Below are 13,523 nucleotides of genomic sequence, written 5' to 3' on the forward strand. Positions count from 1 at the left end.
TTTCAGGCAAAGTAAACTGAAAGATGATAATGCGAAGAGATGCACTCGTATTAGTTACTCTATTATTTCACTTGGTGTTCATTCATAAATAGTTTTTGATGTTTTAGTGTATTGTGTTTCAATTCAGCTAGAGAATCAATATCAGAACATTTTTAATACTTTATGATCAAAATAATTATTTATAAAGGGAAGTACTATTTATTTCTTCATTTGTGATATAAGGGAGAAAATTTTAACTAACAGTACGACACAGTATGTTACATATTTTTATTGCAAGAAAAGAATAAAATAAAATTGAATAAGGTAAATTTTTCTTTTAAGGAATTTTTATTATAATGAACGTTTCTTGCAACGTTCAAGGCTCGAGTCAAGAAAACACAATTATGTTACTTAACAGATTACTAATCATTAAATACTCATTGACTTGTACAATCATTATAATACAAAATTATATAAGTTGTCAATGCAATATCTATCGTGTTGAATGTTTGATGTGAAATGAAGGAAAAAGATTAGCAGTAAATCTATCGACATTTATCTACATTTGGTCACATGTGGTAACCGCAACATGTGAAGTTTAACAATGTGGTCTGTGAATGCGTGATGAATTTTTTGTCTTCAGAGAGGTTCTCAAACCATAAGGACCTTTACCAGTATTTCAATGTATAAAACATGTGACCCTTTCCTATAATTACCCAGAAACTTCGTCTCAAAGAGCATTCGACAAAGGAGTATTACAAAGGAGTATTCTCGAAGTATTATTGAAAGAGTCATTCGAGATCAGGAAAGGGTTCGGAATGTAAGAATTGACGAATGGACCTGTTTCGAACCACAGTCGACAAGGAAGACCCGTTTCGGTGACGGACCAAGGAGGAACCGTGGAAGCAAAGTAAGGGCAGCGTGGGCGAGAGAAGGCGCAGCAGAAAGGTGGAACAGGTGAAAAGGAGACGGAAGGGAAAAAAGGAAAGGCAAGAGTCGAACGCAACTCGTTAAGCAGAAGAGAGAAAGATTGATAACGCGAGCAAGAGAGAAAGGAAGGAGGAAAAGAGGCCGAGGCAGAGACCTACATATTCCGTGGGGCCAATGAGACGGCGCAATGTGGCGGCACGGTGTTTCTCGTCCTTTTCCAACGAGTTTAGCCGATCTCCGAACGAAGTACAGCGCAGCCGAGACCGAAGTAGGGGGATGGAAACGAAGGTAGCTGAACGGAGCAGAGCGCCAGACCGACTCAGTTGCCCACGAGCATTCGCCAGCGAACGAACGAACGAAACATGGCTGTCCGTTGCTTGAATAACGCGGGTGTCGTGCTCGCGACGTGTACGGTGTTTCTGGTGTTCGCCGGCGTTCTTGTTGTCGCCGACCAAACGCAGTCCGGCTTCAAGGTGGAGAAGCTGTACGTGCCAGAGGTGTGCGACGCCAAGTCGAAGATCGGCGATCAACTGACCATGCATTACACCGGCACGCTGCTCGATGGCACCAAATTCGACTCAAGGTCAGTCACATTTCAAATGATCCGAGGATCGCTGAATCCCTTTCGTACACGTGCCACGGGTGAACGTGTGCTCCGAGATCTTTACATCGTTTTCGTCCGTTTTGGACTTCCTGTTCTGAGATTATACCATGTTCCAGATTCAGAGGCTACGTCATCCGGTCACGTAGGCTGAGATGACGCTAACAATGACGAAATCGTTAGATCGTTTAACTTCTCAAACGTTGCGAGATTCGGAGGATTGAATGAATAGAGTTGTTTATGGCCATGTGTTTGCAATGTTATGATCGGGTGCGAGTTTTGAATCATGAATTTACATCATTTCAGTTAGATCGTGAATTCACTGTGAATGATACTCGATTTATGCTAGTTTGAATTCAATTGTCCCTAATATTCTTAAGAATTTTAATCCTACTTCACCATATGTTCTGACTTACCCTGTTTGCATTATGTAATATTGTGAAATAAGAAGTTTATCAGTGATTACGGTTTATCAGAGGTTTATCAGAATTTTTGTTGATGACCTTCGATTGTCGCTTTGAATCAAAACAATGTTAATGCATAATCTGCAATGATCACACTTCCACATGTCTTTTATGGAAATTGTTCTATGAAGTAGTTTTAATGTACTAGGAATTCTAATGTACTTTGAAGTTTATTCATTAAAGAGACTGTACTTGGAAGAACTCTTTCCAGTTCTTGTTGTAGTATTCGATTATCTTCTAATTTGTTAAAAATTTTGTGTGCTCTCGTGGAACGTGTTGGTCTCTTCGCGAGTGGTTTGAAAAATGGAAGATTAAAATTTGCACGTGACTCTGTAATGCTTTGAGAAAATAGTGCTGAGAGGACTGTTGACAAGATTTGCATCTTACATGTGATTCAACTGTGCCCTTTTTGATTACACGTTTCGTTAAAAATTGTAGACAATATTCAGCTGACATATTAAACCTATAGTTTTAATGACATATTCAATTTTCATATTCAATTTAGGTGACACAGAAAATTACTGACTTAAACGAATCTTGAAATTTTGAACAAAATTATATGATAACAATTTTGATGTTTAATAAGAAAATGAGATGTTTCACTAACTTTGAAAAAAATTTAATCATTGTACGTCATTTCATTTCAATTGAAATATTTTTCATTTATTAAGTTGATTATTAATATGTTGATAAAAAAAATTTAACGTGTTAAATGTGTTCAGTGCGGAATGACTGACCAGTGACCCATAAAATCAGTACAATTAATAAATGAAACAAAAAGAATTTTTAGAGTAAAATTTTATTTTTAATTTTGATGTCCAGTTTTAATATCAGTTTTAAAATTAATATTCACATTTCAACGTTAATATTACATTACATATATTTTCAGGAAATACTCTGAATTGCAATTATAGTGTCTTATTTCACTCGAATGTTTTCATAGCGCCATTTAGAGCGTTAATTTTTAATATTCAGTAGTGATGTAACTTACAATTCAAAGGTGACGAATTTAAATCGTGTTTATAATTTGTATATTTAAATTGTAAATATATTTCTAACTTTATATTCAGGGATAAAGGTGTTAATAGTAGACTACATAAAGCATTTCCACTTTCCTTACTTTTCTTATCCTTGTACTGATAAATGGTTACTATGAGTGATACAGCTAATATTTAACTGAGCGATATCGTTATAATTAACTTCGTGCGTTATCGTTATCACTCTTTCTACAAAAGCTTGATATATTAAACGTACTCTTGATTTCTTCCAATATTCAGAATATCTTTGTACAGAATATTCTGGAGATATTTACAAGAAGAAATGTTTTTCTAATTTTAGAAATGTAAAGTTTCTAAGTTATTAAATATGCAACTTCTAAATAGATAAATTTGAAATTTATACATTCTTATATTTGAGATTTGTACATTCTTTAATTTGAAATTTGTACATTTAAACATCTTTTATTTTAAATTTCTAAATCCTCAAGTTTTCTCAAAATTATGGTAACAAACAGAATTTTACATCCAGAATAAAAATTGTAAATTGTGCATACGATAATGATTTATTTAAAGAGAATGAATAGGTGCAACAAGAGAACTATACATAAATATGAATGTTTTCTCTTACTCAAGGTTTTATTGTATGTATTGTTTTCTAATGATGATGAAGATCAATGTTCAAGAACGCACTTGATGTCACTAAGTATGAAATATAATATAGCCGTCTTTTTTGTGATTAAAAATTGTCTGCTTATAATTAAAGTGCTCGATAATTTATTCTATCTTTTATTATAGATCTTGTCATTCAGGGACAACCAGTTCAAGATGCTAAATTTTACATTCCATCCTTCACTGATTTTAGTTATTTTTATGTATGTTAAAGCCAGGGTCCAAATTTTCAAATTCTACAAATTTCTCAAATTCCGAAATTCCGAAATTTCGATATTTCTAAATTCTCAAATATCTAAATTTCTAAATCCCCAAATTTGCAAATTCCCATATTCTTAAATTCCTAAATTTGCAAATTTTCATATTCCCAAATCCCTAAATCTTCAAAACTCCAAATTCACAAATTCTCAAATCCCTAAATTTGGAAATTTTCAAATTCTCCAATCCCCAATCCCAATATCCTCAAATTCCTAAATCCCCAAAATTCCAAATGTCCGAATTCTTAAATTTGCAAATTGTCAAATCTCCTAATACCCAAATTCCCAAATTTCCAAGATCCTAAATTCCCAAGATCCCAAATTCCCAAATTCCCAAAATCCCAAATTTCCAAATCCCCCAATCTCCAAATTCCCTAACCCCCAAATTCTCAAAACCCCAAATCCCCAAATTTCCAAAACCCCAAATCCCCAAAATTGCAACTTCTCAATTACTCGCCTTCCCAAATCCCCAAATCCCCAAACCAAAAAATTTCAACTTCCACCTACCTTCATAATCTCCCTCCCCACATAGTTATTTTTCCCACGAGTTACATTGCCCCCAGTACACTTTGCATAAAGACTTGACCAGAAATTTTTGATCCGTACACAATTTGTACCGCTATACACGTTAAGGTTGCTCCACAGAATCAACTAATTTTCTCGATAGAATCAATTCACGATTCGTGCGTTCCTTATCTGAAAGCGAATATTACCGAGTCCCAATGTCACGTAGAGCAAGCGTTTCGAATAGCTTAAAGTAGGAACACTCGTAAGTCGTAGGCATTCCAAGCGACGTGCTTGGGTTTTGGATCGTTCGAACTGAAAGTCCCTCGAAACGATCGATATTCCTTCTTAAAATTCCAACTACTCATCGTGGTCGGTTCGTCCATTTTCCCTGAAGAATTTGGAAACCTCGGTCGTATCAAATTCATGATTATTCCTTGATCTTAGCACTTTGACTGCTGCGTCACTCATATTACCCACATCACGCAAATTTTGACAGGGACCTGTCATCTATTTTATTAATTATAGGATGATATTAATTATCCTACGTCACTTAATCAAATATTTGAAGGTGTGCAATATATCATAGAATGTTCGACTTATTAATAGTATAAATAGTGCAATTTATTAATAATTTAAATGATAGGCTAAGATGGTTTAACAAAAGAAAAATAAAGTTAGCAATGTTAACAAGATTAATAAAGTTAAATTTGTTAAAGGTGTATATAATATAAAAATATAGATATATGTAAATGTACACGTAAATAATTATATTAATAAACAATGTAATTTATTATAAAAATAATTTATATCCTTTGTGTTCATAAGTTACAAATTTATCCAACTGCTGATCCATAAAATTCAGCAATTAATGACAGGAACATTTTCTCCAAATGTACCAGTATTTCTACCATGAATTTCTCTCCGAATCGATACTATCCACCCAGAGAAATCGATAGCCATCTTCTCCACGAAACCGATAAATGTCTTCTCTGGTCGTTAAACATATTCGCGTGTAAACATGGCCCATTATCATGGCTCTAGTGACCTTCATCCTTGACAGATTAAATAATCGTGCTTTCTTGGGCACGCCAATGGCACGAGGATTATCACACGACTGTTTGTGTCAGCGAAATATCGCGCTATTAATAACGAGGGCTGAACTTAGCAGACCGTGAACGAAGAATTTAGATTTGTCATTCGCCGTGGAGAGTTATGAATTACGGAGTGTAATAATGGACTTCTTGATTATTTGCCGTGTAATCATTCATATTATAACATTGCGGTAAATGAAACGTGATGAGATTGTTTTCAAAAATACGGGGGTTGAACTTCCCCTTTCGTGAATTGACTGAAATGTAGATTTGTTTTGATTACTTATTTTGTGAACTTGTTCTGATTAATCTATTTATAAATAGAGTTGTCAAACTTCTAAATTTTCCAATTTTTATAGTTTGTAAAATTTTCCATTTATTTAGGGAAATATTTTGATCAAGAATCAACCCATAAACCTGTTACAATAAATCTTTTCATAATATAATAATCCTTCAAATAGAACAAAAAGCCTTATACATAAAAATTACATTATTTCACCCCGTGATTGGTTAAATTCAACCCTTACAAATTTATCGATAAGTTCACCCTCATACTTTTAACCGTTGCAGCGAATGTCATTTGCGAGAACGTGCATCATTCAAATTCGATATTATAAGCAGGAAACGCGATGAACAAGATCCTTTGTGGTTGCAATATCACGCGAAATTGTATCACGTTCGGATAAACGTCGTCGGTACTCGTGTTTTCACAACCATTTGGAAATCATCGCTCGTTAAAAGTTTTGCGAAACGTTTCGCTTTATACTTGCATTTCATAGTATGCCCTCTCTCTCCTGTTTATCAGTATTTCGAAGCTGCTCTCTACACCGCTTTGACGGTCACATTAATTAAAATGTAAAAAACTGTACACGAGCCGGCGAATCCACCTTTGTGTTCGCAAATTCTTTTCTCTACGTATCGTTTGAACGTTTTCGCATGCACCGAAACTTTCTGTGTCGTAATTTCGGTGATCCTAGATCGCTAACCTGTTGCGTAGCGATTCGATTCTGATTATTAGGGTGAAATAAAATATTTCGACATTTTCTGTGTAAAAGACTGATTAAAATTCTGTGATGTGTCGTACTTTGGGAGATTTATGTTACAAATTTTTGAAAGGGAAAATTACATTTTTAGAGAGGGTTTTTGCGGTGAATCACCATTTTTATGTGAGAGAATTCATTAGGGTAATGAATAATTAGAGTCGAAATGTTAATATTACAAAAGATAAAGGCACATTTTGCCATGGAGCTCTGCCACGTACTCAGAACACACCCATATTTTCATCATTATAAGGACATTATAATATAAGAACATTTCATTAATTTAATATTACATAAAGAAAAATACATCACATTGTCAAAGCAGTTGATGCTAAATTTATTAATATTCCTTTAGACTGAATTAGTTAAGAATTACAAAAAAACTCATAAAATCTCTGTACTAACTTTTAATACGCTTTTAATTTGTTCAACTACTGCCACACTACTTTTATTACAACATAAGTAAGATATTATGTTGAACGACTCGAGGAACGATAATACTCGAGGCCAAGCGTTTTGCCTCGTCTAAATTGTTTCCTGCGGCCGTTATTGGTACCGTTAATCGACATGCTGCGTCGGGAAAAGTTAATGCCACGTTTGGGGGTCACGAAAGGGACGATGAACCACGGTGAACATGGTCCCATGGAAATGGACGTGTTGGTTCCGTCACACAGCGGTGTCCAGATCATTAAATTAACACGTTGAACGCAGCGGCTGTTAAAAGGTTCGTTGTGTAGTACTTTTATTTTTAACGAACCGTGTCTTCCATTTACATGTCGTTGCTGTCTTTCATTATTTAGTATACTTGTAGAAATATTTTCGGTTAGGCATACAAATTTTTAATATGTACATACATGACGTATATGCACTTATGTGATAAAGACATGAGGTAATTTGATTATAAATAAATGTAACAAAAAAATTTTATTGTCAACTAATTTTTATTTAAAAACACTTTATATGTTTGACAGAATTATTTAAAATTTACAATTCGAGATAAGTAACGTCACTAAATAAATTAAGTGGATTTATGTAAAAATTCAAGCACGTTCCAAAAATGGTAAATATTACCATTCAGTATTAAAAAGAAATAAAACAATATTTCTCTTATGAAAAATTGTCTACATTAATCAGTAAAAATATATTTATGCAAAAAATAAAAGTGCAATTGAAATACTATGCAAATATCACAATTTATGAGCTCAGCAAAAACAGTTACGTTACACGAAAGAGTGGCTTTTAAAGTTTAACATCGAACGACACCATCGAAAGTTGTGCGGAACAAAAAGTGTATAACGTAATTTTCGAAGTCCCCTCTGGTTTCGAGCGTCTGAATTGATCCATTGATTCGACCATGTGCCTGTTTCTATGTAATGCTCACTTTTTACCGCGAGGTTTCGAAACAGACGAAAAAATCGCATGGAGCAGGCACTGAATTCATTCGTTCTTTGTTCGTCCATTAATGCAGCCAACTCCTGGATTGTTGTGAAAACAATGTTGCTAACTGCCGCAGAAAAAAATTGATTTCAAGTTCTGTAACCTTTTTAGCGAAGCGTACCATATCGATTGACGTTCGAGTGCACATTTTTGTGTGCTAACAGCGGTGGCTGCAACAAAATACGAGGAATCTGGTTTTAAATAATAAACGAGGATGAAACGTATATTTGCATGCAGTTTTTTCTTCTGATATGAACTTTGATATTCGAATGTCATATGTGTAATTTTGAACATTTAAATTTTAGTTTTATAAATTTTTTAATTTTTAAATGTTGTATCAAATTTGTAAATTGTAATATTTCAAAATTTTTCAGTTTTCAAACCTGAAATACTAAAATCTTTGAATTCTAAAATTTTCAAGTTTTCAACAATCAAATGTCTAAATTTCGAAATTCTTTATATTCTCAAATTCTCAAATAGTACCACAATTTCTGCTTGAGCAGTTAAATATTTGCTCGAATGTTTCCCTAGGAAACATCTCACATGTTTTCATCATGAATTTGAATTTCATTTCTCCCCATAAAACATCTCCTGCCACGTGTAACATTTCGCTTTCATGGCGCACACGTGTAGAACCGTAGACTCGTACGAGTTATTTTCTGCCTTGTTAATTCTCTAATTACACGCGGCGATTAAGTTTCTCGTTTGGGAGCAACGTTCGCTGAATGAAACTCCTAGGTAACATGGTAGTTTCGCGTGGTCACTAATTCGGGAGAAAATACCAGTGGCTGAAAAGTGGACCGAGGGTGGATGATAAAACGTATGGTGAGTGGGCAGAAAGCGAACTAAGCGGACTTGTGATATTAGAAACGCGTCTTTGTCGCTGACTCGTGCTATATTGTCGCCTTCACAGTGAACTTTTACTCACTGGAATTCCTACGCGATATTTCCATGTATTGCGTTTATACGTGTTATATTTTTACGCATTGGACTTCCATATGTTATATTGCCACGCGTTAGATCACTACACGGTCACGGGCCTTATTTCCACGCGTCGTATTGTCACGCGTTGTAATTCCACGCGACCTAGTGCCACGCGATGTATTTCCACGCGACCTAGTGCCACGCGTCGTATTTCTACGCGTTGTACCGCCACGCATCGTATTTCCATGCGACCTAGTGCCACGCGTTGTATTTCCACGCGACCTAGTGCCACGCGTCGTATTTCTACGTGTTGTACCATCACGCGTCGTACTTCCACGCATTGTACCGTCACGCGTCGTATTTCCACGCGTGGTACCGTCACGCGTCGTATTTCCACGCGTTGTACCGTCACGCGTCGTACTTCCACGCATTGTACCGTCACGCGTCGTATTTCCACGCGTTGTACCATCACGCGCCGTATTTCCACGCGTTGTACTGTCACGCGTCGTATTTCCACGCATGGTACCGTCACGCGTCGTATTTCCACGCGTTGTACTGTCATGCGTCGTATTTCCACGCGTGGTACCGTCACGTGTCGTATTTCTACGCGCCGTACCGCCACGCGTCGTATTTCTACGCGTTGTACCGCCACGCATCGTATTTCCATGCGACCTATTGTCACGCGCCGTATTTCCACGCGTTGTACCGTCACGCATCGTACCGTCATGCGTCGTGTCGTCATGTATCGTATCATTACATGTTATACCGTCACGTATCATATCGTCACACATTGTACCGTTACGAGTTGTACCGTCATGCATTCTACCATCAATATATTATCCTATATTAAACCGCCTCACGTCATATCACTTCGCACTAACTCTTCACACATCAGTAAAATATTAAATTTCTTACAATTATCATACGTATAATAATATCACCTTCTACTTAAACTAATTTTTGCCAAAATTCTAAAAATAATTATTACTATATAAAAATGACGAAAGTGACCGTAATAAGACACAATTTGGTCTTGAAAGTAACCGTTGCAAGCCGAAGAGCGTATATATACGCTGTTAGGGGTTAAAAGAGAAAATTGTTCCTTTGGGAATTCACCGCAGCTTGGTACGTTAATAATGGCCGACTTTTTTTTATCGAACACAGCTTCAGTATCGTGAGTTTATGGAACTTTTTCTGCTCCATTTTACCGCTGGAACTATCTCCCTTAAGAGGACCGTTCCTTTGAAAGACGCGCTCAATTCCTACGCTTCCACTTTGCAACGCAAGTGGAAAACGAGTCAACGACGAGTTGGCGCGATGATTAAAAGCGTCGCGAGACTTTCATCTCGGACGCGAGTCGTTCGTCGATTGCCACTCGTCCCATTTCGCCTGCAACGTATCTGCGTGTATTTCGCATCTTGATAATACGCTTCGCGGTTGCCTCGAGTACCTGTTTATTGTTCCGTACTTGTACGTTTCCTTGCTTTCATCTGGCATTGCTTCTATCGTCGCCCAAAACATTCACTTCGTTATCTGGTTACTTGTTCGATTGTATGTTCAGTTATTAACAGTGTCGTGTGAAAGTTTGGCAACCTTTAGGAAAGGTTCTTTAAAAAATAAAATTCAAGAATTAACTGAGAAATTATGAACAATTAAGTTTATATGTGTTCTTCACGGGAAGTCTGCAATTATGGAAAACTACCTCTACCATATTTTCTACGCCACCATCTTGCACCTGCAACCAACTTACATCTATACAGATCTTAAAATCAAAATATCTCCAAAACGAGAACCCATTCGGTAAAATCCCATCAGGGTGTTATTACACTAGATAGGTCCTACGACCTCCACATGTTACTCCACATTACAAGCTAACCTTAAATTGTTCATCTGTGAAGGAATAATTTTCGGCTCAAACATTTTCTCGGCAAAGCGAATCGTTCGGTTTTTGTCCCGCGAATATTCCGCTTCGTGTCGACGCTTTAATGTACTCTTTCCATCCGTCCTTCCAGCACGACACGCTTGCTCACTCGTTCGTTTATCTCGCGCCCGCTTCTTCTCGTTCGCGTATTTCTCTCGAGGCGCGCCGCGCATCGAGCAGAGATGTACATTTCTGAAGGTGTTCTGAATCGGCGCGTTGTTCGCGACCCGTGAATGTCGTTGACACCAATGGAAATAAAGGTAGGCACGCGGCGGATCGGTCGCCGAGAAAAAAAACGCGACGGAATCCACCAGGCGGATTGCTCGAGTGCTGTTCAGACGAGGAGATGTTTGCTTCGATACCAGTGGCCCTCTTTGCTTCATGATTTATGTAAATGGCGTCCGGGCAGTTCGGCGTTCGCAAAGATATGCGGCGCACGGATATGCAACGGGTCGCCGAGGTATTCGTAGCGTATCGATTAATAATCGGTCATGTGAAGATTGTATGGGCAGGTCTTCGTTACGGAAATTTAGAAACTTATTTGGACAAGCAGATGCATGGGAATTTGAAGGACTTGAAAGAGAACTTTGATGAAGTAAAAATGTAGAAATATGAACACATATGTTCCTTATATCAACCTAACCTAACTAATGCATCACGGCGCCATCTACTATTTCCTAGCATCTAACCTAGCCTAACTATCACATGAATAATATCCAATACGAAGAGCAGAAATTACCAGAAGAAAGTACCACATCAAATGCATTCATCTTCAAACCCTAACTGCCCATCACTTGAATCCATCAAGACTATGAAAATCTTAGGATCAACATCCCTCAAATTTATGTAACAAAGTTACATACCGGAACGTTTTGAATTTTACTGTTTCGATTCCAACGTCCCCCATATTCCTTGTACGTCCGTACGTTTTCTTATTGTCGCGTTCTACCTTTCTTCCCTTTTTTCTTATCTACTCGAGCGAATATCGGGTTAGAGGTCTGGTTTATCGAGGTTACGTCTGCGTCAGTTTGTAGCGTACAGTCGTTCGTTTTCCAGTTCCCTCGGGTTCTTTCTATTTTACCAAGAGAATGTGTGTGTACGTTCAACGCATATATGATTCTCGTCTTCGGAAACGTTCGCGATTATACAAAGCATTGTCAGATTGTCGTATGTCGTTTGCAATGCATCGCTAACTGTCGATAAATATTCGTTTCGTGTTTCGAATTGCTTAGGCAATTTATAATACCTTTGGGTTGATGGTGCTAGCTCTGAAGTAGTCTGATAATTTTGTGGTTGTATTGTGTTCATGATATTAATCTTGAGGAAGATTTGTTTGAGTTACTGTCCACATCCCAGGGGTTCTAACGATGTCAGAGTATAGTTCAAATTTAAACATCATTTCCTATATAATGTAAGGGAGGCAAATTTCACGTAAGGTGGTTGTGGAAATTCATATGTGAATTGAAAGTTTCTACACATGGAACTTATGAACATAATATGTCAATTCACAAATTTTCAGATTGTAATTTTTTGAAGGAAGGATTCACTATCTTCGAGCTTTTCCATCTTTCAAAATATCAAATGTATTAACTTTTAAGTTACAGATCTTCTAAAAACAAAAACTCTCATTACTACTTGTATCTCTTGCAGCTCTTTCAAAGAACTAAAGGATTAAACCACCGCAATAAAAGTCAAATAATTTTCATTTACAAAAGTATCGTCTACATTATAGAACGTTGCATAATTGTGTTCGGTAATTCGCTGATAAATTGAACGAAGAAATCCTTTAATAAGGATTGTTTCGTGCCACGTTAACCCGATTGTGCACCGAGATGTATAATTGTTTCTAGCTTATTTGCTCATGTTTGCCGCACATTTATAGGATGTTATACGCACGGCTGCGAGCGTGTGCGCGCTTAATATTAACAGATTTTACTGCGCGAGTGGTTTTCAGCCTGATCTCGCATCATGAACGAAATTGAGGCACGTAGAGTCTAACGAGATTTAACGTACAGGAAGAAGGGAGAGTTTACTTGTGTCGAGATAGCTGCTTGTACGATGCGCTTTTTCTTCGTGTTTTATTTGTCGCTGATTAAATCTCGACCTAGATTGCGGCGTGCAACCGTGAAGAGTTCAATGAAATTCACTTTCGCTTTTCGTTAGTTACTGCTTTCGAACATATTAATCGTGATTTTTTATAGGTATCGTAAGAACGAAATAAATTTAGAATTTGTGGAATTTGGGAAATTTAGCGTATTTGGAAAATTTAAGAAATTTAGGAAACTTGGGAAATTTGAGAATTTGGAACACTTGGGAAACTAGGGGAATTTGGGGAATTTGGAGGATTTGGGGAATTTAGAGAATTTTTGAAATTTGGGGAATTTGGGGAATTGGAGAATTGGGGAATTTGTGAACGTTGGGGAATTTGGGGAATTTGGGAATTGGGGGAGTTGGGATATTTGGGAATTTGGGGAATTTGGTAAATTTGGGGAATTTGAGGAATTGGAGAATTGGGGAATTTGTGAACGTTGGGGAATTTGGGGAATTTGGGAATTAGGGGAGTTGGGATATTTGGGAATTTGGGGATTTGGGGATTTGGGGAATTTGGTAAATTTGGGGAATTTGAGGAATTGGAGAATTGGGGAATTTGTGAACGTTGAGGAATTTGGGGAATTTGGGAATTGGGGGAGTTGGGATATTTGGGA

The 13,523-nt window shown here is 37.0% G+C and overlaps 1 protein-coding gene across 2 annotated transcripts in view; it reads left to right on the plus strand.

Moving 5' to 3' along the window:
• Positions 1 to 1,186: 1,186 nt before the first annotated feature.
• Fkbp14 (peptidyl-prolyl cis-trans isomerase Fkb14) overlaps positions 1,187 to 13,523 on the plus strand; it is a 117,653-nt gene continuing 105,316 nt past the window's right edge. The window contains exon 1 of one of the 2 annotated variants that reach the window (XM_012296449.2): positions 1,187 to 1,492. In XM_012296449.2, coding sequence (XP_012151839.1) covers positions 1,272 to 1,492 — 221 coding nt within the window. In that variant the 5' untranslated portion in view covers positions 1,187 to 1,271. The remainder of the gene's footprint in view (positions 1,493 to 13,523) is intronic. The other variant, XM_003707990.3, reaches the window with a different exon arrangement.

Source organism: Megachile rotundata, chromosome 5 (assembly GCF_050947335.1).
Source record: "Megachile rotundata isolate GNS110a chromosome 5, iyMegRotu1, whole genome shotgun sequence".
NCBI classification, from domain to species: Eukaryota; Metazoa; Arthropoda; class Insecta; order Hymenoptera; family Megachilidae; genus Megachile; species Megachile rotundata.